Source organism: Schistocerca nitens, chromosome 1 (genome assembly GCF_023898315.1).
Source record: "Schistocerca nitens isolate TAMUIC-IGC-003100 chromosome 1, iqSchNite1.1, whole genome shotgun sequence".
NCBI lineage: Eukaryota > Metazoa > Arthropoda > Insecta > Orthoptera > Acrididae > Schistocerca > Schistocerca nitens.
Genome location: NC_064614.1, coordinates 475,134,122 through 475,159,401, shown reverse-complemented (window position 1 = coordinate 475,159,401; position 25,280 = coordinate 475,134,122). Strand labels below are relative to the sequence as shown.

At 42.1% G+C, this 25,280-nt stretch overlaps 1 protein-coding gene across 1 annotated transcript in view; it reads left to right on the top strand.

Moving 5' to 3' along the window:
* Window positions 1–25,280, top strand: part of LOC126254566 (proclotting enzyme) — a 176,727-nt gene that overhangs the window by 91,476 nt on the left and 59,971 nt on the right. Inside the window, exon 5 of the mRNA XM_049955326.1 lies at window positions 17,301–17,493. Within this exon, the coding sequence (XP_049811283.1) occupies window positions 17,301–17,493 (193 nt within the window). The remainder of the gene's footprint in view (window positions 1–17,300; window positions 17,494–25,280) is intronic.

The following is a 25,280-nucleotide window of genomic DNA, read 5'->3' as shown; positions in this document are numbered from 1 at the left end:
CGTGCCAACATTTCTGGTAATTGGATTCTGCATCACGATAATGCGCCATCCCATACTGCTCTGCAAGTACAGCAATTTTTAACATGAAAACAAATTTCAGTACTACCACAGCCACCTTATTCACCAGATATCGCTCCGTGCGACTTTTTTCTAATTCCAAGAGTCAAAACGGCGGTCAAGGGACACCATTTTCAAAGAACACAAGATGTCCAAAAAGCTGTGACGAGGTTCTTGGAGGATATTACAGAAGATGAGTTCCAGAAATGTTACCATCAATGGCAGAAGCGCTGGAAAAAGTATGTGCAATCAGAAGAAAACTACTTTGAAGGATACAACACTAAACTTGACTAAAACGGTAAGCAACATTTTTTTCCACATCATTACAGAGTCTCCATCAGCTTGAACAGTCCCATGCTGACATGTAGGGTCCACGAATTCCTGAGGTTGTCTCCATACTAGTACACGTCCACAACGAGAATCGTCCGACCAGACAACATGTTTCCAGTCGACAGTCCGATGTTGACAGGCCCAGGCGAGACGTATAGCTTTGTGTCGTGCAATCATTTTAGAGTACACGAGTGGACCTTCGGTTCTGAGAGCCCATATCGATGATGTTTCGTTGAATGGTTCGTACGCTGGCACTTGTTGATGGCCCAGCATTGAAATCTGCAGCAATTTGCGGAAGGGTTGTAGCTCTGTCCCGTTGAACGATTCTCTCCAGTCGTCGTTGGCCCTGTTCTTGCAGGATATTTTTCCGGCCGCAGCGATGTCGGAGATTTGATGTATTACCGGGTTCCTGATATTCACGGTGCATTCGTGAAATAGTCATAGGGTAAAATCCCCACTTCATCGCTGCCTCGGAGATGCTGTGTCCCATCGCTTGTTCGCCGACTGTAACACCACGTTCAAACTCACTTAAATCTTGATAACCTGCCATTGTAGCACCAGTAACCGATCTAAAACTGCGCCAGACAGTTGTTTTCTTATATAGGCGTTACCGACCGCAGCAACAAATTCTGCCTGTTTACATATCTCTGTATTTGAGTACGCGTGCCTATACCAGTTTCTTTGGCGCTTCTGTGTATATGCTTTAACTTGTCGTACCCCTCCCCCCCTTTTTATAATTTTTTAAAAATAAAGTTACTTAACTGCTTTATTCCGACTTCTTGCTGCAGTGGCAACACCGGTTCTCGTCATATACTCGGAGTTAAGCGCCTTGGTCTCGGCTAGCACTTGGCTGGGTCACCGTCAGGGTCTGCCGAGTGCTGTTGGCGAGCGGGTTGCCCTCAAATCTTGTGAGGCAAATTGGGGAGTTACTTGATTGATAAATAGCGGCACCTGTCACGCAAACTGACAACAGCCGGAAGAGCGGTTTGCTGACCACATACCCCTCCGTATCAGCACTCGGTGATGCCTGAGGGCTGAGGAGGAAACGGCGGCCGATTGGCACCGTTGGGCCTTAAGGGCCTGTTCTAATGGCGTTTGTTTTCACTGCTTTATAAATCACTGTCATTATGGAACCAGTGGGTGGTTAGAAAATTTTTCTACTAACAGAGCTAAAAAAGTGAGTGGCAGGTAAGGATGTTGACTACACTTCATCTAAGCGAATACTAGTTGGTTTCCCATCTCGACTTCATACACATAACACACTAACAATTACAATACGAATACATCATATTGAAGTTTAAACGAATTACGCGGGTGACTTCCCTCCTTTAGAGTAACTGTCGATTGTGGAGGCAGGAGGACTATTCATTCACAGATTGTAAATAAAAATAGCTGTCAATTCGTGGCTTGGTGGTTGTTCGTAATTAGCAAACTCTACCACAGAAGACACAAACGCCAAAGGAAAGATTTTGTCATAACAAAAACAGAAATAGTTCAGGTATCCATTGTAATATATCCTACAGTACCTAAAACACCATGTTCCAAGGGGTATTCCTTTCCACATTGTACCAACTTAATCAAGTCCTATCTAATGATTTCGAGTTCATAAACTTCAGACCATTACTTGACGCCTAGAAGACTAGCAGCCGCGGAAACTTGTAAGTATTTCAGGTTGCCTAACGTGTCAGGCGCAATTGGCGCAGATGCAGCCCATTATGACAGCTTGTATTCACAAAGCAAAATATGATGGCTAGTTAAAACAACAGAGATTACAGTATTGTAAATTGAAGTACAGACCTTCGACCTTCTTTTAACTTATTACTACCAATGTTGAAACACATGTAATAACGAGACGGCATATTTTGCACTTCGTATCGAAGAGCGATATCGTTAGCACAGAGAGCGCAGTGGTAACGATTAGCATGACGGCATAATCCTCCTGCAGTCCTTCTACACAAAAATCTACTTTCAGTTCCGAAACGACTTAAAATCAAACTGTGTGTAGGAAGAAAGGAATATGTCAGTGCGTTGTAGGCTCCTCATGGGGCGAGAAATATCATGAATGAAAATAACACCAAGTCCTAATAAGTCACGTCATGTGTTTTGCATTGAACTTGCAAGTTTTCTTCGGATGTGGTAATAAGTATAGGTACAACGGTCCAAAAAGTCAGTGAACATTATTTCAGAAACTTCCTCTGTTATTCAATCCAATACATACACATAACATATGATACATTTAAATTCACCTCGAGGACTGAACAGGTCTCGAACCAGAAACCAGAACCTCTGCTTTGCGAGGCAGTGACGCTACCCAATAGTTTTTTCATCTTTATGCCTTTTATCCACGCGCTATGTTATGCTATTTTATGCTAAAGTGTTAAAAAATTAGAATTTACTTGTTTCTGAAATGAGAATTAATTTTCTTCTTTCTAACTTTAAGTCTTATTTCTTAACAGTATTTAAGTCTTGCGTGTTTTTGACATATTTAGAAAATAATGAAAATTTAAGTTTTGCTTCCACATGCACGAAAAAGTTGTGTAAGGATTTCATATTGCTCCCACTGGTTTTTTTGCTAAATAATTTTCTTCCTAATGATTAACAGAGACAACTGCGTGGATGTGTAAGTTGAAGAAAGTTTTGAAATTTATTCTCCTACTTTTAATCCCAATTAATTCTTATCTTCCAACACTGCTGCGAAATTAATTTGAAGTAGGGAAATGGCCAATAAGCACGATGCAACACGCCACAGCGGACAAATAATTAGTCACACCTCAGAAGACATCCCCCTGACACCTTGTAACACCGCCTCTAGCTTTACCAATGGTGTCAAAATACCTAGTTTGACACGCCCCTGATTCATTTGTACAGTATTCGTTCAGAAACCCCTGTGTAAATTCCTTGTAAGCCGTGCAGTTTGCTGCAGTCACTCACGTCGTGGCGGCTGCCTTTTCCTGTTGATCCCTTCATACGAAACTGATTCCGTAACCGGCAGAACAAGACCTCGAGAGTCTGTCCAAGAATTGTCTGATCGAAATTTTTGGATGCAGACTGTTCGATCTGCCTGGGAACAGCTCGCCCTTCTGTACGGAAACAAAATGTTTTCTAAACTCGTTCTCTCCAACGTCCTGACAACGTATTCCTACTGGCACATTCGACTGTATATTCAAAAGTGGGGATACCGGGTCACCGCGTGTAGGCAGAGTTTGTCTGTTAATTGACGTAATTCCTCCTGTTCATTCTGCCTATCTTCTTCACCCACTGACGTAAATCCGACCCCCGTACTGTTTGCTGAACCACTATTACTTTTTCTCTCCTTCAACAACCTGTACTTTTTTAACATGGAACAACACTTATTTTCTCCTGATCTTTCAACTTTACCAGACCGGTCCTACCCGAACTCGCTTGGCTACGTAATGACACCTCCTCTGCCTGTGTTTTGACTTGTAATAAGTCGTCCGTGACTTTGTCTTTCCACTCTTTAAATACTTAAACTTCCTTGCGTAATTCGTCGGTTTTGCTCTTCATTTCTTGAGTTACCGTATCTAATTCATTTTCGCAAGTACTGATTTGTTCTGCAGTTACTTGTTTCATCTTGTTTCTGCATTTCTTAATTTCTCCTCCGATTTATTTGTCTGATATGACAGTTCTAGTCTAACACACTTGTACAAGGCATGTTAAATGCTGTTCTAACCTCTTGAAATGATGACTATAGTCCTTGAAGTTTCTTCAATCTATTTGAAATGCACATCATAATCCTTTCTGACTACGAAGACTTTCGCGACGTAGTTCATGCATAAAAAGTTCTCGGTTTACTTGCCGTGTCAAATTTGGATAAAATCCCGACCTTTCGATGAAAGTATAATAGTCATCAAGTAAGTATAATAGTCGTAATGATGGTAAAGCAATAAAAATTAGGGTAATTGCTGGTAATGCTATTCAGATTGTTTCAATTAAATGTCCATGAAGTATGTATAGGTTTGTATAGGCAATAAATAATATATAACTTAGGGCATAACCTACAATTACTGTAATTAATAATAATACGACCATAGTATGATCATGAAAGAATGATAGTTGCTCCATTAATGGTGAAGCTCCATCTTGAAGGGATAAATTTGATCATGTTGCCATTTATAATATTTTCTAATAAAAGGTCAAACCTTTATTTGTAGAGCTTAAATCTACTGCACTAATCTGCCATATTAGAATCTAGAAATTAATGGTAATTCTGAGTAACTGTGTTCTGCAGGTGGGTTATTTTGTAGCCATTCTGTTGATCTTCTTATATTAGCTCTAAATATAATTGCTCAGTTTGTAACCATTCTTTCTCATATAATTACAATGAATATAATAATTCCTACAATAGAAATTGTAGATCCAATTCTTGATATTATATTTCATGATGTATATGCGTCTGGGTAGTCTGAATATCGTCGTGGTATTCCTGCTAACCCTAAGAAGTGTTGAGGGAAGAATGTTAAGCTTACTCCAATAAATATAATTGTGAATTGGATTTTTAATCATGTATTGTTTATGGTTAATCCTGTAAATAGTGGGTATCATTGAATAACACCTTCTATAATTGCAAATACTGCTCCTATAGATAATACATAATGGAAGTGGGCTACTACATAATATGTATCATGTAATACAATATCAAGTGATGAATTTGCTAGAACTAATCCTGTTAATCCACCAATTGTGTATAGGAAAATAAATCCTAGAGCTCATAATAATGGTGGATTGAACTTGAATTTAGTTCCATATAGTGTAGCTAGTCATCTGAATAGCTTAATTCCTGTAGGTACAGCAATAATTATTGTTGCTGATGTGAATTATGCCCATGTGTCAACATCCATTCCTACTGTAAATATATGATGTGCTCATACAATAAATCCTATTAGTCCAATTGATAGTATGGCGTAAATTATACCTAATGTTCCGAATGATTCAATTTTTCCTCTTTCTTGAAATACAATGTGTGAAATAATACCAAATCCAGGTAGAATTAGAATGTAAATTTCTGGGTGCCCAAAGAATCAGAATAGATGTTGGTATAAAATTGGGTCTCCTCCTCCTGCAGGATCAAAGAATGATGTATTTAAATTTCGATCTGTTAATAGTATGGTAATAGCTCCTGCTAAAACTGGAAGTGAAAGAAGGAGAAGAAGGGCTGTAATAGCTACAGATCAAACAAATAAAGGTGTTTGATCTAAAGTTTTACTTTCTGATCGTATATTAATTGCTGTTGTAATGAAGTTTACTGCACCAAGAATGGATGATACACCTGCTAAGTGTAGTGAGAAAATAGCTAAATCTACAGATCCACCTCCATGTGCAATAGCTCCTGCTAGAGGGGGGTAAACTGTTCATCCTGTACCAGCACCATTATCTACTATAGAAGATGTAAGAAGAAGGGTTAATGAAGGTGGTAATAATCAAAAACTTATATTATTTATTCGTGGGAATGCTATATCTGGTGCGCCAATTATTAATGGTACAAGTCAATTACCGAATCAACCAATTATAATAGGTATTACTATAAAGAAAATTATTACAAATGTGTGGGCTGTAATAATGACATTATAAATCTGATCATCTCCAATTAGAGACCCTGGTTGACTGAGTTCAGCACGAATAAGTATTCTTATTGATGTTCCTACTATTCCTGCTCATGCTCCAAATAGGAAGTATAAAGTACTAATGTCCTTATGGTTTGTCGAAAATAATCATTTTTGCGGTAAGATGGCTGAATTTTAGGTGGTAGACTGTAAATCTACTTATGAGATATTTTTGAATTTTAGGTGGTAGACTGTAAATCTACTTATGAGATATTTTCTCTCTTACCATATTTTGGTCTTATATTCAATTATGATTCTAGACTGCAATTCAAGAGGTGTAAAATTTTACTAAGGCCTAAAAGATTATTCTTTTCATTATAACTTTGAAGGTTATTAGTTTAATTAACTTAAGTCCTTAGTATAATGAGATTAGAGTTGATGTTGATATCAACCCTATTGTTGAAATTATTACTGTTATAGGAAGAATAATTCTTGATTTTTGAGACTTTATAGATCATGAATTTTCTGTATATGATATAATTAGGGCTGAGAATCTAATACCTATGTAGTAATGAAGTGTAATTGTAGTTAGTACGACGATAATAGTTATAATAGTTGTTATGTTGTTTTCTATTAATGATTGTATAACAATTTATTTTGGTAGGAACCCAAGAAATGGTGGTAAACCACCTAGAGATAGGAGAGATAAGAATATTATGAATTTAATTTCAGTTTTTATATTTCTGGCTGAATAAATATGGTTTATGAGAAATAGATTTATTTGCTTAAATAATAAAACCATAATTAATCTTAGTAGTGAGTAAATAATAAAATATAGTTCTCAGATGTTTTCTCTGACTGTTAGGAATCTAATTATTCACCCTAAATGTCTAATGAAGAATATGCTAGAAGTTGACATAGAGATGATTGATTTAAACCCCCTATTGCTCCAATAATAATTCTTAAAATGATAATTGTTCAAATGAAAGTTCTTAGTTGAATACAATATGATAATACCATTATGGGAGCAATTTTTTTTCATCTTATTAATGTTAAACAGTTATTTCATCTCGAGGCTCCTATTACTTCTGGGAATCAGAAATGAAAAGGTGCAGCCCCAATCTTTAATAATAATCTAGATCTGATTATTATTGATGGAATAAATTATGTTTCCCATCCTATTGGATACTTTATTTGAATCAACAAAATTGAAAATAATAGTATTGTCAATGCTATTGCTTGGACAATAAAATATTTAATTGATGACTCATTTATTATAATATTTTTATTTCTTGTTAGGAGAGGAATAAATGAAAGTAAGCTGATCTCAAGCCCTATTCAAACTCCAAATCAGGAATTTGATGAAATGGACAGGATCGTTCCTATCATTAATGTTGATAGGAAGAAAAGTTTTGTAGAGTTGTTGGTCATTAAAAAGGAGAGGATTGATACCTCTATAAATGGGGTATGAAACCGTTAGCTTGTTTAGCTTACCTTTTTACATTAAGGTGTATGATACACGTTAGTTTTTGATACTAAAGGAGGTAGTTTAATTCTATCTTATGTAATTTGTTTAATGAAGGTAATTTTTATTAACTTAATTTACCCTATCAATTTACCCTTTAATCAGGCACTTCATTTATTTAATATAAAAATTAAAAGTTTTTTTTTGAGAATTGGTTATGTATTATTTTGGTTATTCCAAATTAAATTATCTCGGTTCGGTTAATTTATATATATATATATATATATATATATATATACACTCCTGGAAATGGAAAAAAGAACACATTGACACCGGTGTGTCAGACCCACCATACTTGCTCCGGACACTGCGAGAGGGCTGTACAAGTAATGATCACACGCACGGCACAGCGGACACACCAGGAACCGCGGTGTTGGCCGTCGAATGGCGCTAGCTGAGCAGCATTTGTGCACCGCCGCCGTCAGTGTCAGCCAGTTTGCCGTGGCATACGGAGCTCCATCGCAGTCTTTAACACTGGTAGCAATGCCGCGACAGTGTGGACGTGAACCGTATGTGCAGTTGACGGACTTTGAGCGAGGGCGTATAGTGGGCATGCGGGAGGCCGGGTGGACGTACCGCCGAATTGCTCAACACGTGGGGCGTGAGGTCTCCACAGTACATCGATGTTGTCGCCAGTGGTCGGCGGAAGGTGCACGTGCCCGTCGACCTGGGACCGGACCGCAGCGACGCACGGATGCACGCCAAGACCGTAGGATCCTACGCAGTGCCGTAGGGGACCGCACCGCCACTTCCCAGCAAATTAGGGACACTGTTGCTCCTGGGGTATCGGCGAGGACCATTCGCAACCGTCTCCATAAAGCTGGGCTACGGTCCCGCACGCCGTTAGGCCGTCTTCCGCTCATGCCCCAACATCGTGCAGCCCGCCTCCAGTGGTGTCGCGACAGGCGTGAATGGAGGGACGAATGGAGACGTGTCGTCTTCAGCGATGAGAGTCGCTTCTGCCTTGGTGCCAATGATGGTCGTATGCGTGTTTGGCGCCGTGCAGGTGAGCGCCACAATCAGGACTGCATACGACCGAGGCACACAGGGCCAACACCCGGCATCATGGTGTGGGGAGCGATCTCCTACACTGGCCGTACACCACTGGGGATCGTCGAGGGGACACTGAATAGTGCACGGTACATCCAAACCGTCATCGAACCCATCGTTCTACCATTCCTAGACCGGCAAGGGAACTTGCTGTTGCAACAGGACAATGCACGTCCGCATGTATCCCGTGCCACCCAACGTGCTCTAGAAGGTGTAAGTCAACTACCCTGGCCAGCAAGATCTCCGGATCTGTCCCCCATTGAGCATGTTTGGGACTGGATGAAGCGTCGTCTCACGCGGTCTGCACGTCCAGCACGAACGCTGGTCCAACTGAGGCGCCAGGTGGAAATGGCATGGCAAGCCGTTCCACAGGACTACATCCAGCATCTCTACGATCGTCTCCATGGGAGAATAGCAGCCTGCATTGCTGCGAAAGGTGGATATACACTGTACTAGTGCCGACATTGTGCATGCTCTGTTGCCTGTGTCTATGTGCCTGTGGTTCTGTCAGTGTGATCATGTGATGTATCTGACCCCAGGAATGTGTCAATAAAGTTTCCCCTTCCTGGGACAATGAATTCACGGTGTTCTTATTTCAATTTCCTGGAGTGTGTGTATATATATATATATATATATATATATATATATATATATATATATAATAGTTTATATTAATGTATTACATTTAATTAAAATTAAATACTTATAAGTTTATTTTATTATTATTAAATGATTATTTTAATACATTTATTTACCTAGGATTATAGCTACTTATGTTTTTAGCTTAAAATAGGTTATTATATTATAAAATATATAATAATATGTAATTTAATATTAAATATTATTATAATTAGATATAATAAAATTATTAACTTTAAATATAAAATATTATACAGGGTGATTCAAAAAGAATACCACAACTTTAGGAATTTAAAACTCTGCAACGACAAAAGGCAGAGCTAAGCACTATCTGTCGGCGAATTAAGGGAGCTATAAAGTTTCATTTAGTTGTACATTTGTTTGCTTGAGGCGCTGTTGACTAGGCCCAAATGGAAACAGATGAATCTTTCGTTTCGAAGATTGTGTTTAGTGATGAAGCAACTTTCCACACTAACGGGAAAGTCAACCGTCACAATGTCTGTATATGGGGCACTGAGAATCCGCGGGAAACAACTCAGTATGAACGTGACTCGCCTAAGGTGAACGTTTTCTGTGCCTTTTCAGCCAATAAAGTTTTTGGTCCCTTTTTCTTCGAAGGTGCTACTGTAACTGGACTACAGTATCTGGAGATGTTAGAGAATTGGCTGTTCCCTCAGCTCGAACAAGAAGCACAACAATTCATATTTCAGCAGGATGGAGCGCCACCACATTGGCACTTATCTGTCGGTAACTACCTGAACGTCAACTACCCGAGGCGATGGATTGGCCGCCAGGCAGCCCGTGACAGAGCACTTCATCACTGGCCTCCAAGAAGCCCTGATCTTACACCCTGTGATTTTTTCTTATGGGGGTATGTTAAGGATATGGTGTTTCGTCCACCTCTCCCAGCCACCACTGATGATTTGAAACGAGAAATAACAGCAGCTATCCAAACTGTTACGCCTGATATGCTACAGAGAGTGTGGAACGAGTTGGAGTATCGTGTTGATATTGCTCGAGTGTCTGGAGGGGGCCATATTGAACATCTCTGAACTTGTTTTTGAGTGAAAAAAAATCTTTTTAAATACTCTTTGTAATGATGTATAACAGAAGGTTATATTATGTTTCTTTCATTAAATACACATTTTTAAAGTTGTGGTATTCTTTTTGAATCACCCTGTATTAAGATAAATAATTATATTAATTATAGTAATATAATTGAACAATTATCTATAATTAGATTATTTAAATAACAAATATTTAAGTTAACTTAATATAAACTTAATTTTATATTAATAACATATTACATTAATTTACATAATTGTATGAAATATATTTATTATATTATTTAATCTTTCTTTATTATTAGTGAAAAGAAAGATTAAATAAGAAAGAATATAATACATTTATTGATATACATGTTCCATATTAATCTTTATTTATATATAATAGAGAAGTTATTGTGGTCATACGGAGGCTCGTTTCTTTCTTTTTTGTTAATGTTTGTGATTTTTTCTTTTTTTTCTTTAAATATTTGAATCTTTTATGTTTTCCTAATTTTATAAATTTTAAAATTTCTTATTTTTTGTTCTTAAAAGATTTATTTTTGCTTGTTTACTCACTTTTTCTTTGTATTATATGTAAGTTTTGTTAAACTAAATGTTCTTTTTGCAGTAATTTGATTTAATTATCAAGTGATTTTGGATTTAGCAATTGATTTAGTATCGGCATAATTCGTGCCAGCAGCCGCGGTTATACGATTGATACAAGTGAATATTATTGGTTAAAACAGTTGTTTATATTATTAGGGTTGAAAAATAAATTTGTAAGGTTAAATGTTAAAATTTATTTGTACCTCTTTTTATGGATCTGTGAAATTTAAATAATAAATTAGGATTAGATACCCTATTATTTTAAATGTTAATTATATTTACCAGGGTACTTTCGATGAAAGCTTGGGATTTTATCCAAATTTGATGCGGCAAGTAATCCGAGAACTTTTTATGCAATTATCCTTGCTGTTTGAAATTTTCGTCTACCTTCCTTTTAAAGTCTTACTCCTTTTTGTATTGTTATTCAGATATTATGTACATCATATCATGATGTTCCTTATTCCCTAGCATCATTTCAGTTAAGAAAGACTTCAGATCAAAAGGTGGCGATGAAGCAGGGTATGGCGTGCGATTGGTAACACTGTATTTTATGTACTCGCGTCCTGTGGCTACGGACTGTCCCGTTGCTTGTGATATTATCACAGTCCCTTCACATAACACCACAGCTTCTGATAGTTCCCTGTCACTATGCAAGATATTTAAATCACTGTTCACTGCTACTGACCCTTCTAAATTAGGGAGCGATGACCTAGCATTTTGGTCCCTTTCCCCCCTCTTTTAAACCAACCAACCAACCATCCGTTCTAAATTACTCTCACGACTTTCCCTAACCTCAGTATTCTGTGTACTACCTTGCTTGACTTTCATACTAAATTCACTATTTACCTGTTTAAAATTACAGATGGACTCACTTTTTTGTTTTTCCTTTACTGTTATTTCATCCACTCTCGCCTCTCGTGGGTGGAGGGGTAGACGGGCGGGGGAGGGCGGGATGGCAGCAGGACAAACAACCCGCTGTTCACCAATAGAACATGTCTCTAACCTGCATGCTAAAACAGTAAAAAAAAGGACATATATGTACTATGAATTATTTTAAAAGGTGGTGTTAATGAGACAGCATAAGTAATACGCGGCAGAAGCAGAGAAACTGGTATAGACATGCGTGTTCAAATACAGAGATATGTAAACAGGCAGAATACGGCGCTGCGATCGGCAACGCCTATATAAGACAACAAGTGTCTGGCGCAGTTGTTAAATCGGTTATTGCTGCTACAAAGGGTGTTTATCAAGATTTAAGTGAGTTTGGACGTGGTGCTATAGTCGGCGCACGAGCGATAGGGCACAGCATCTCCGAGGTAGCGATGAGGAAAGGATTTGAGCGTATCGTGAATATCAGGAATCCAGTAAAACATCAAATCTCCGACATCGCTGCTGCCGGGAAAAGATCCTGCAAGAACGGGTTCAAAAACGGTTCAAATGGCTCTAAGCGCTAGGACTTAACATCTGAGGTCATCAGTCCCCTAGTCTTAGAACTAAGTAAACCTAACTAAACTAAGAACATCACACACATCCATGCCCGAAGCAGGATTCGAACCTGCGACCGTAGTAGCCACGTGGTTCCGGACTGAAGCGCCTAGAACCGCTTGGCCACCCCGCCAGCCTGCAAGACCGGGACCAACGACGACTGAAGAAAATCGTTCAACGTGACAGAACTGCAACCATTCCGCAAATTGCTGCAGAGATCAATGTGGGCCATCAACAAGTCTCAGCGTGCGAACTATTCAACGAAACATCATCGACACGGGCTTTCGGAGCCGAAGGCCAAATCGTGTACCCTTGATGACTGCACGACACAAAGCTTTACGCCTCGCGCCGGCCTCTGGTGACCGAGCGGTTCTGGCGCTACAGTCTGGAACCGCGCGACCGCTACGGTCGCAGGTTCGAGTACTGCCTCGGGCATGGATGTTTCTGTTGTCCTTAGGTTAGTTAGGTTTAAGTCGTTATAAGTTCTAGGGGTCTTATGACCTCAGCAGTTGAGTCCCATAGTGCTCAGAACCATTTGAACCATTTTACGCCCGTCAACATCGACATTGGGCTGTTGATAACTGGAAACATGTCGACTGGTCGGACGAGTCTCGTTTCAAATTGTATCGAGCGCATGGACGTGTACGGGTATGGAGATAATTGATGTATCCATGGACCCTGTATGTCAGCAGGGGACTGTTCAAGCTGGTGGAGGCTCTGTAATGGTGTGGGACGTGTGCAGTTGGAGTGATATGGGATCCCTGGTACGTCTAGATACGACTCTGACAGGTGAAACGTACGTAAGCAACCTATCTAATCACCTGCATCCATTCATGTCCATTGTGCTTTCCGATGGACTTGGGAAATTTCAGCAGGACAATTCGACTCCCCACACGTCCAGAATTGCTACAGAGAGGCTCCAGGAACACTCTTCTGATGTTAAACACTTCCGCTGGCCATCAAGCTCCTCAGATATGAACATTATTGAGTATATCTGTTATGCCTTGCAACTTGCTATTCAGAAGAGAACTCCACGCCGTACTATTATGAGTGTTACAGCATGAGTCGATACCTGGGACATCAGGACCACTTGTGCTATTGAACTGTAAATGTAGACATTTCATATATTGCATATGCACTGTTCCAACAACATATCTTGAGTGAACTGGAAACCTTTAAAAGGTTGTACTAATTCTTTCCGGCAGTGTATTTCGACAACAATGCAATTTCGAAACCCAGGGTAACTGTAAGAGAAGCACAAATTATTCTGTAATGCAATAAACATTATTCAGATTAGTTTGTTGTCACTATAATTGTTCTTATTCCTTCACCCGATAGGCCATCCCTGTCCCTATTTGGTGCCGACTGCCTGCAGTGTTGCCAGTTTGTGCAGACACCCGTACTTAGAGAATTATTATAGTGGCCAAGTTATTTGCCCCATGTTGCGATAGGCCTGGAGTTTGCGAAGTCCGGCTGCCGGCAGGTTTTATGGCAAAGAGTGTACGTTTTATGGCCTTGTTGCACAATAAATGTTGTTTCTTCAAAGTTGGAAGTGTAATCGTTTCGTACGAATGGTGTCAACTACCTGACTGCCAACAATGATCGCAATCCGACTTGTCCTTTTGGGTGCAGTGTAGTTGTTAACAACTGCCGCAAAAATTTTCTCTAAAGAGAAACAGGGATACTACTGAAAGTTAATGGGTCGAAGTCGCAAAAAGCTTAAAGTTTCCTAGAAAACAAATTCAGTTTATCAGCATTCATTAAACTTCGTGATGCGCGTCTCTCCCATGAAACAGTACCTGTAGTTAGCTAAAATCTCTATGACCTAATGCGAGGGCCCTGTCTATCAAATACGTACAATCTCACAAAGTGGCAACTGATTGTAGCTCTGCAGTTCCACGTCCGGGATACGCACATACATTTGCAAATTCTTATTACTTTTCAGTGCTGAAATAATAAATTTTGTGATCACAATGAATCGCTAAGTTTCGGCAAATACTTGTAGCACTGTTAAACAGTTTATCTCCACCTCAGAGTGTCCACAAGTTCACTCCCATACCGAGAAGCGCTGCCTTCCGACTCCTGCATTTCACGAGCTCCCAACAACTTCCGAAATCGTTTTAAACAGTCAGCTCCTTGGCCAGTCAGCCTCTTGAACAGACTGCAGGTTTACTGGTTGGTCATTCTCTTGTCTCGCTATCAGTCCTTCTCCAGAAAGTGTTGTGTCCCGTCAGGATTTCTTACAATATTGTTATTACTACCTGACTTAATGGGGAAGTCTGTAGCCTTTAAGCGAGTCTAGCAGACTTGGACCACCATGTTTGACTTGCTTTGTAAATATCCCTGTGAATATTACACGCAAATATAACGAAACGTCACCCCGCAAGTCCCACGGTGAACAAGGTTATATTACGCCGATCACTCGACGCCAGCTCTTGTGCCTTTAACAGCAAGGAGGACATCCACAAGACATGAAGTCCTGTTAGGACAGACTTGAAGGGAATAACATTCCCACCCCAAATTAAAATGTAGGACGGACAGTTACTCATTTAAACACTCATTTCAACAAGCTCGGTCACGATAAGCATATTGGATATAAAAATTGATCCCCAACGCGCGACATCAGGTTAACACCGTGTAACATCATTTCCAGTCTTGGCCTCATTTCGGCGGGCTTCTACACGTACGTCGTATGCAGCTAAGGGTCCCACAGACTGATTGCTACGTTTCACTCGCTGTTCCCTATGCTCCCGGCATTTTGCATGGCGCTAACGTCGGGTATTTAACAGCCTAGCCGAGGTGCGACACACCTAGGTCCACATGTTGTCAGGTTATTTCCATTAAGCTGCAGAAGTTTAGTTGGTAAGCCCTTACACATTCTTCGTACAGTCCCAACCTCTCCGCGTGCGTCTTCCATATTTTTGGAGCCCTGAAAAAAGGCGTTAGTGGCCGTCGATTTGCTTTGGACGAAGAAGTGTACGCTTGCGTACAATCAGGGTTTCGTAGGCAGCCACAAACATTTTTCCTTGAAGGCACTAACCGTCTTCTGTCACAGTGAGATAAATGTATTAACAGTTAAGGCGATTACTTTTGGAATAATGAACAGTTTGCTCATTTTTTTCCATCTGCCTCGTTTTTATTTGACTGTCTCTTATACACTGCAGCGAGAAAGAAAGTGGTATAGGCATGCCTATTCAAATGCAGAGATATGTAAGCAGGCAGAATACGGCGCTGGGGTCGGCAGCACCTATAGAAGACAGCAAGTGTCTGGTGCAGTTGTTAGATCGGTTACTGCTCCTACAACGGAAAGTTATGAAGATTTAAGTGCCGGCCGCGGTGGTCTAGCGGTTCTAGGCGCTCAGTCAGGAACCGCGCGACTGCTACGGTCGCAGGTTCGAATCCTGCCTCGGGTATGGATGTGTGTGATGTCCTTAGGTTATTTAGGTTTAAGTAGTTCTAAGTTCTAGGGGACTTATGACCACAGCTGTTGAGTCCCTTAGTGCTCAGAGCCATTTGAACCATTTGAAGATTTAAGTGAGTTTGAACGTGGTGTTATAGTCGGCGCATGAGCGATGGGACACAGCGTCTCTGAGGTAGCGATCATGTGAGGATTTTCCTGTACGACCATTTGACGAGTGTACCGTGAATATCAGGAATCCGGTAAAACGTTAAATCTCCGACATTGCTGCGCCCGGGAGAAGATCCTGCAAGAAAGGGACCAACGACGACTGAAGAGCATATTTCAACGTGACAGAAGTGCAACCCTTCGCAAATTACTCCATATTTCAATGGTGGGCCATCAAAAAATGTCAGCGTGTGAACCTTTCAACGAAACATCATCGATACGGGCTTTCGGAACCGAAGGCCCACTCTGTACCCTTGATGACTGCAGAACACAAAGCTTTACGGCTCGCCTGGCCCCGACAACACCGACATTGGACTGTTGATGACTGGAAACATGTTTCCTGATCGGACGAGTCTCGTTTCAAATTGTATCGAGCGGATGGACGTGTACGGGTTTGGAGACAACCTCGTGTATCCATGGACCCTGCATGTCAGCAGGGGGCTGTTCAAGCTGGTGCAGGCTCTGTAATGGTGTGGGGCGTGTGAAATTGGAGTGATATTGGATCCCTGATACATCTAGAGAAGACTATGACAGGTGACACGTACGTAAGCATCCTGTCTGATGACCTGCAACCATTCATGTCCGACGGACTTGGGCAATTCCAGCAGGACAACGCGACACACCACATGTCCAGAATAGCTACAGAGTGGCTACAGGAACACTTTCCTGTGTTTAAACACTCCCACTGTCCACCGAACTCTTCAGAAATGAATATTTTTGAGCATATCCGGGATGCCATGCAACATGCTGTTCGGAAGAGATCTCCACCCTTCGTATCCTTACGAATTTCTGCACCGCCCAGCACGATTCGTGGTGCCAATTCTCTCCAGCACTACTTGAGACATTAGTCGAGTCCATGCCACGTCGTGTTGCAGCACTTCTGCATGCTCGCGGAGCCCTACACGATATTGGGCAGATGTACCCGTTTGTTTGGCTCTTCGGTGTATTAGTAGTTTCCTTGCGCCCCAGAACATACATTATTTGGCGGATGGTACAACACTCGATGTAGACACTTTAAACAGTCATCGTTGATGCACTAAGAAATCGGGCAACTACAGTCACGGTTTGGTCGTGGAATTGTCGACACAAGATTGCTCCTTTCTGCCATCCTCTCATCCATCTTAATGCGTTGATTCTATACAACCGACTGGCACATGGTCATGACTTGTGTCAGCCGTGAAGGGTCGCATGAACGCCTGGTAACGGTTCTACACCACCTACAGTGCTCCAGAGTGACCAGTGAGCTCTTTTAAAGAGGTGAAATTTTTTTGTTCGCTTAGCTTTCTTTATGATCTCCGTGCTAAACTCATTGCCCTGCTACGTGATCCTCCGAGCGCGCAACCTTCTGCTGTTGACTGGTGCCTGGTTCTCCACAGAGTGCGGCCAGCCGGAGATCCCCGGGTTCCGCGTGGTGGGCGGCGAGCCGGCGGCGCCCGGCCGCTGGCCGTGGATGGCGGCCATCCTGCTGCACGGCAACCGGCGCACCGAGTTCTGGTGCGGCGGTACCCTCATCGGCGCCCGCCACGTGCTCACCGCCGCGCACTGCACCAGGGACTCCCGGCAGCGCCCGTGAGTACACCGTCTGTGCCGCAGACAAAATGCAAAACTACCTTCACTTTTAGGAACAAACGATGTTGCTAATCATATATTTCATATGGAAACTGCAATCAATCATCCTTCCGGCCAGCAGAGCGTGTTTAAGCGACGCTTCTGGTATCGGGAGCTGCGCCGGTCTCTAATCGAATCCGCCCGGTGGGTAAGCGAAGAGGGTCAACTTGCCGGATGTGGCATTTAGGCAGTTTCCCACATCCGATTACGTGAATACCAGGCAGGTACCCAAGTCTCGCCTCAGTTACAGGAGTCACAAACATTCAGCAAACTTTCGCACACTTTCACATAAATAACATTACACGAAGGCAGTTGTGGTGCACATATTCCGCCGGGGGGGGTTACAGGGTGGCGACAGGAAGGGCAACCGGCCACCCCTTAAGCTAGCCACGCATAACCATATCGACAATGCGCAGATGCGGGAAAATGCCACAAGAAAGAGAAGAAGAAGAAACTGAAATCAGTCGCTTAATAACATTTTTAAACTTTGTTATTACTCATTAACCGGCTTTCGGGCCATTCCATTATAATTATGAGATGGCGGGCAGTTACAGGCATTTTTTGTTTTGTACCATGTACAGTTACTCGCTGGGATAGTGGAGCTAGTGAAAATAGTTAGAACTATATAGCTTCTAACAAATTGTGGGCATAATTGAAAACATCCGCGGAAAAACGGGCTAAACCCTAAATGTAGGAGCTTAGAAATAAGGGTTGCCATCTGTTGCTGGGTACGGGAATATCAGAATTGACATAGGCGTCACCCCTAAGTGACATTTAGGAGTGAGACCAATGTCAGTTTTTATAGTTCGCGTACCCTGCAACAGATGGCAATACTTATCTCTAAGTTCTTATATTTGAGAGTTAGCCGGTTTTTCCGCGCATGTCTTCAATTGAAAGTTTTATAAGATTAGCAGACCGACTTGGAACTGCTTGAATTCTCACTTCTTAAGAGATATGCCTGGTGCCCACCATTCTACGTGTAATACAGGCGCTTTTTCTCTTACTATTCAGAACATAATTTCAGTATCTGAAACAACTTTATCTACCTTCTAGACCATTCCCGATGATCCGCAGTTTAATTATTCCCTCTTTCCCGACTTCATCGAACGTACGGATACCTCCACGCCTTCCCTTGCTCCTAGCTCCCAGTACTTGGGCCACACACCACCATCAGGACTTAACACTGCCATCACTACACAGGTCATCAGCCGTGACTCCGCACTAAACGCTCCACCGCTCCCGGCCACGACCGCGTTACGTACCGCCATCTCAAAAACTGCCCTCCCTCCCTCCTTCCTTGCAGTCCTTGCCACCCTCTACAACGTAATCCTTGCCACCGGCTTCTACCCCGACCTGTGAAAAACCTCTCGAATCCTGTTGTTTTCCAAACCCAACAAGCCTCTATCTGATGCCTCTTCCTATCGCCCTATGTGACTCACCTCGGTGTTCAGGAAGCTCGTGGAATCCATCCTTACTTGGCGCATCCATCACCACCTCTATCGACACCACCTCCTTCCCCACACCCAACCTGGCTTTCGACCTTCCTTCTCTGCCGATGACCAACTCCTATGCCTCACTCCTCTCCCTCCAGCTTAACTCCCGTCACTCCACCATTTTTGTCTCCCTAGACCTCGAAAAGGCCTACGACCGTGTATGGCATCCCATTCTCCTGTTTAAACTGCAGACCTACGTCCTTCCTACCAACTATGTTCATCTGATTGCCTCCTTCCTCTCCCTCCGCCCCTCCTACGTTACCATCTATAATGCCGATTCCCGCACCTTCTACCCCTTCGCAGGTATGCCCCAGGGCTCTGTCCTCTCCCCATTCCTCTACCTCCTGTACACGGCAGATATGCCCCAACCCCACCCTCTGGTCCACCTCCTGAAATCTGCCGATAACACATCTTCCTTGCCCTCGCTCATACCCTTCAACAGACCCAACACCTTCTCCAGAATCACCTTGACCTTTTTGCCACATGGTGTAACCAGTGGCTCCTCAAAATCAATCCTTCCAGACCCAGGCAATGATCGTAGTTCGTACCACTCGCTCCTTCTGGTTCCTTGATTTCTCCCTTACCATCTGTGCTCATCCTGTCCACCTCTCCACCACCCTCACCTACCTTGGACTCACCATTGACCGTCAGCTCACTTGGATCCGTCATCTCTGCTCTATCCAATCCAAAGCCCACAACCACCTCCATCTTAAACTCCTCTCTGGCTGGTCATGAGGGTTGAACCTGTCTACCATCCTCCACACTTACAAATCCTTAATCTGTCCCATCATCTGTTATGCCAGTCCCACCTGGATATCCCCCCCCCCCCCCCCCCGAAATTCTATAAGCCCCTCCAGACTCTCGAGCGCCATGCCTCTGCCTCGCCTTCTGTATATACCTCTTGTCACCCACGCAGATCCTCTATGACCTGATTCCTTTCCCCCATCTGCTCCTTTTCCTCGAACATGTCAGTGTCCTCTACACCTCCTGCCGACTTAATCCCCCTCATCCCCTGGTTGCTCTACTCCTCTCCAACTCCTGCCCACTGCTGCGCCTTCGCCACTGTGTCCTCCCTACCTACCCTCCACCTCTGCACCCTCCATCTCCTTTCCCAAGGTGACTTCCATCAACTCCCCCTCCTGGATGATGCCCTCTCTCCCTCCATTTATCCCTCCTATCAACTATGATCCTCAACTCCCCCTCCCTCCCTCTGTCCTTTTCCCGGACACCCTCTCCTCCCTTCCATCCTGCTTTTTCTCCACCTACCCACTCCTTGACTCCATTCTCCCCCCCCCCCCCCCCTGAGAGTCCTTTTTCTTTCCCCTCCACTGTCTTCCCCACTCCTTTCTCGCATCTGACCTGCTACCCCATTTTTCTGTGTCCTCTCCCTCCATCGGCTCCCCCCTTCCCCTCCCTGTCATCTGTCAGGGTCCTCCCCCCCCCCATCCCCCCCATACTCATATGCCTTCGTACTCTATAGTGCAGTGTTTTCCGTGAGTGTTCAGTGTTGTGTGTCCCCTTTTTAAAGTGTTGCGAACAGAAACCAGACTGTTGCCACGTTTTTTAATTGTGTCTGTCTATTTCCTAAGTGTTTTTAATCAGCAATACTGACCCCTCTCTTTTTTATGTTTTTTTTCACAACTTTTTCGCCATGTACCAGTTTTAAACAGTCACCGTTTTATCGTTTTGTCGCCTCTTTTTATTGTTATATCTCCTCATTATGTTTTTTAACTTTACCTGTAGGCTGCAGAGCGCCTTATTACACTGCTGCCAGTCCGCCTCCCCCCCCCCCCCCCTCTGGGGGTGGGGGAAATCGAATTACAATAAAGGAAAAAAAAAAGTTCTACAAGGTCGTTCATTTAGGATAATAATATCATACTTAACATACGTATCCTTATTCTTGGCCGGCTGAAGTGGCCGTGCGGTTAAAGGCGCTGCAGTCTGGAACCGCAAGACCGCTACGGTCGCAGGTTCGAATCCTGCCTCGGGCATGGATGTTTGTGATGTCCTTAGGTTAGTTAGGTTTAACTAGTTCTAAGTTCTAGGGGACTAATGACCTCAGCAGTTGAGTCCCATAGTGCTCAGAGCCATTTGAACCATTGAACCTTATTCTTGCATACATTATATGATATTAGTAGAGTTACACAGAAGATCTTACAATATACGAAATCAACATATCAAATTAAGCGATACGATGAAGTGTCATATCTTAGTGCTTGTCACTCGCAATGCTTAACCCTGTTCATATAATTGCTGTGTTTCTCACACTGCTGTCTATTGGGGCGTTTTAGTGCAACCCTTAACTTCAGGGGCTACATGAACCTGTAAGTATCCCCATAAGACCAAGAAGCCATATAAATCCAACTATTTTATGAACGCCACTACTCCAGTGGCTAGCTGCACTTTGTACAAAACATGAACTTTCTCTAAATACCCACCATCTTATGATGAGCACACATTGGTTCGACGCTGGCTAACGGAAGAGTAAGTTTAAAAAATCATTACAAAGCCAGTGGTTCCGATTCCTCATAAATCGCCCGATAATTAACCTCAGGCGCCGTGTTCGACGTACAGAATGAATAAAATAAATTTGGTGCCTGTGGGCTTACAAGAAGACCTCAAGAACGGTTGAATGGTAAATTTATTTTCATCTGGAATTATTTCTAGAAAACTGTCAAAGTGTTGAGGCGATGCATGTGTAATACAGTCCACGTATTTCCAATATTTGGTCAAACAAAAATAAAGTCTGTGTTAGCTAGTCAGACTTCAGTATGAACTTCCGATTCTTCATGTGTACGTTAGATAATCGATATGTCCGACGTTTAAAATGATGTATTATGTTAATTCAATGGTAAACTGCACTACTGCCCACTATGTATTTAATTTACTTGATAGCAATTGTTCCGGAGGCTGCGTTTCGCCACCAGATAACATTTTTTTTTTAAGTCAGTGTTAAACAAGCTTCCTTCAGCTACAAACACTTCTTATTCATGCGAAATGCATATCGAATCTTCTGGGTCTGTCTTCAGGAGTTTCCTAGACCCTAACAGACTACTTAAATCTTGGCCATTTACATGCTGCAAATATTTGAATGAAAAAGGCGCGGTAAGTATTCAACGCGTAGAAATGCTCAATAACCGCGTTAGAAAGGCATTGTGAAGGAAGGCAGCAACTGTAAATGGAGCCACAAGGTTCTAAATCCATTGTGCATCAGTAGAATATCCTTCTGCACCTGAGGGAGGCTTTCATTTACTACCGAGTTATCTGGAATAGTGATGACTGAAAACTATTGCTTTCTGGATAAAAGAAAGAACAATTCTATGCAGTTTGCCTGTATGAATCCGACCTAGTTTTGGATGAATATTTCAAATTGGATTCATTTTTTGTTATGAATAGCCGGCCGAAGTGGCCGTGCGGTTAAAGGCGCTGCAGTCTGGAACCGCAAGACCGCTACGGTCGCAGGTTCGAATCCTGCCTCGGGCATGGATGTTTGTGATGTTCTTAGGTTAGTTAGGTTTAACTAGTTCTAAGTTCTAGGGGACTAATGACCTCAGCAGTTGAGTCCCATAGTGCTCAGAGCCATTTTTTTTGTTATGAATAATTGTTTAAGCACTAAATGCAAATAAAAAACTTAAGATTCACTAAACAGTCATTTTTGCTCCGCAGCTACAAAACATCGATTGTGACGGTTGTCTGATACTGAATGTAAGTGTATGCATGTACGATATTTAGATGGAAGTGGAAACAATATTAATCTGCCATTGACCTCTTAGCCACAAATAATCCTGATCTAATAGAGAGCGTCATGACGGATACAGGTATTAGTGAACACAAGGTCATTTTAGCGAGACTCAAAACCATATCAACCAAAACCACTAAAAATAAACGCAAAATATGTCTATTTAAAACAGCAATAAAAATTCGCTTGATGCCTTCCTAAGTGAGAGTCTCCATTCCTTCCAAGCTAATTATGTAAGTGTACACCAGATATGGCTCAAATTCAAAGATACAGTATCGACAGCAATAGATAGATTCATACTGCATAAGTTAATAAGAGACGGGACTGATCCACCATGGTACACAAAACACGTCAGAACAGTTCTGCAGAAGCAAAGAAAAAAGCATGACAAATTCAGAAGAACGCAAAATCCCAAGACTGGCTAAGTTTCACAGAAGCTCGAAATTTAGTGCGGACGTCAATGCGAGATGCTTTTAATAGTTTCAACAATGAAACATTGTCTAAAAATATTGTAGAAAACCCAAAGAGATTCTGGTCGCATGCAAAGTACACCAGTGGCAAAGAACAGTCGATACCGTCACTGCGCGATGGTTACGGAAATGTTACCGATGATGGTGCCACTAAAGCGGAGTTGCTAAATGCAGTTTTCCGTAATTCCTTCACGAAAGAAGACGAAGTAAATATTCCAGAATTCGAAACCAAAGCAGCTGTTAGCATGGGTGACATAAAAGTAGATATCTTAGGTGTTGCGAACCAACTCAAATCACTTAAGAAAGGCAAATCTTCCGGTCCAGATGGAATACCAATAAGGTTCCTTTCAGAGTATGCAGATACAATAGAGACTTTCTTAACAATCATATACAACCGCTCACTTGACGAAAGTCCTGTTTCTGAAGACTGGAAAGTAGAACAGGTCACACTCATATTCAAGAAAGGAAATACGATTAACCTAAAACTGATACATGACAATAAACTGCCTGCTTCCTACAACAGTGGCAGATGGGGGAGAGGTTGTAACCCGGACCTCATCTTCGTTAGCCATCAAGTAACGTCCCAATGCTCAAAAGGAGTTTGCTCACCAATACCAAACACCTAGCACCGTCCAATAATGTGCCAGATCACATCTTTTGTTAAACCCCATAGCGTACCTTTTCGCCGTAGGTACAATTTTAAGAAAGCAGAATGGTCAACCTTTCAAAACCTCATGGAAGATTCTGTAAACAACCTACCACCTGAACCAAGATTCTATGACAATTTCGTGAAGGCTGTGCAGTGGTGTTCCAAGCAATCGATCCCTAGAGGATGCAGAAGCAATTATGTTGAAGGCCTTACGCTAGAATTAGAGGATCAGTTGCAGCAATACCTGACACTGTTTGACGCAAACCCTCTATCCGCGGAAACTATCACTGCGGGCGAGCAGCTAACCGAGTCACTAGCTAAAACCAGGAGAGAGAAATGGCTGAGGGCAATACGAGGTGCGGCTAGAAAAAAACCGGACTGATGCTGGAAAAAACATTTATTTACAATTATTTAGAATTTCATGTTATCTCCTTCAACGTACTCTCCTCCTCGGTCTCTACACCGCTCCATACGAATTTTCCACTGTTCATAGCAATGCTGCAGATCATTTTCGGTAAGTCCATACATTACTTCCGTCGCTTTTTCTTTTACTGCTTCAACAGTCTCAAATCTAGTTCCTTTCAAAGTTGACTTGGCTTTAGGGAAAAGAAAAAAGTCACAGGGGGCCAAATCAGGTGAGTAGGGTGGATGATCTAAGATGGGAATGTTGTGTTTTGCCAAAAACGTCTTCACTGACAACGCACTGTGAGCTGGGGCATTGTCTTGGTGAAGGATCCATGACTTTTTTCTCCACAAATCGTTCCGTTTTCTCCGTACTCGCTCACGTAGGGTAGCCAGGACGCTAATGTAGTAATGCTGATTCACTGTTTGTCCCTCTGGTACCCAATCAATGTGCACAATCCCTTTGATGTCAAAAAAAAAAAAAAAAAAAAAAAAAAAAAAAAAAAAAAAAAAAACAATCATCATTGCCTTGAATTTCGATTTTGACATTCGTGCTTTTTTTTGTCGTGGAGAACCAGGAGTTTTCCAATGCATCGATTGGCGTTTAGTTTCGGGATCGTAAGTAAAAAACCACGATTCATCGCAAGTAATAACATTTTATAAGAAGGTGGGATCACTTTCAATGTTTTCCAGGATGTCAGAACAAATCATTCTTCGGCGTTCCTTCTGTTCAATTGTGAGACACTTTGGAACCATTTTTGAACACACTTTGTTCATGTTGAAACTTTCATGAAGAATCTGCCTAACACTTTCCTTGTCAACTCCTGTTAACTCAGACACTGCTCTGATTGTTAAACGGCGATCTTGTCGAACAAGTTTACCGATTTTTTCAATGTTTGCATCAGTTTTTGCTGACAATGGTCTGCCAGTGCGAGTGTCATCACTGGTGTCTTCACGGCCATCTTTAAATCGTTTAAACCACTCAAACACTTGTG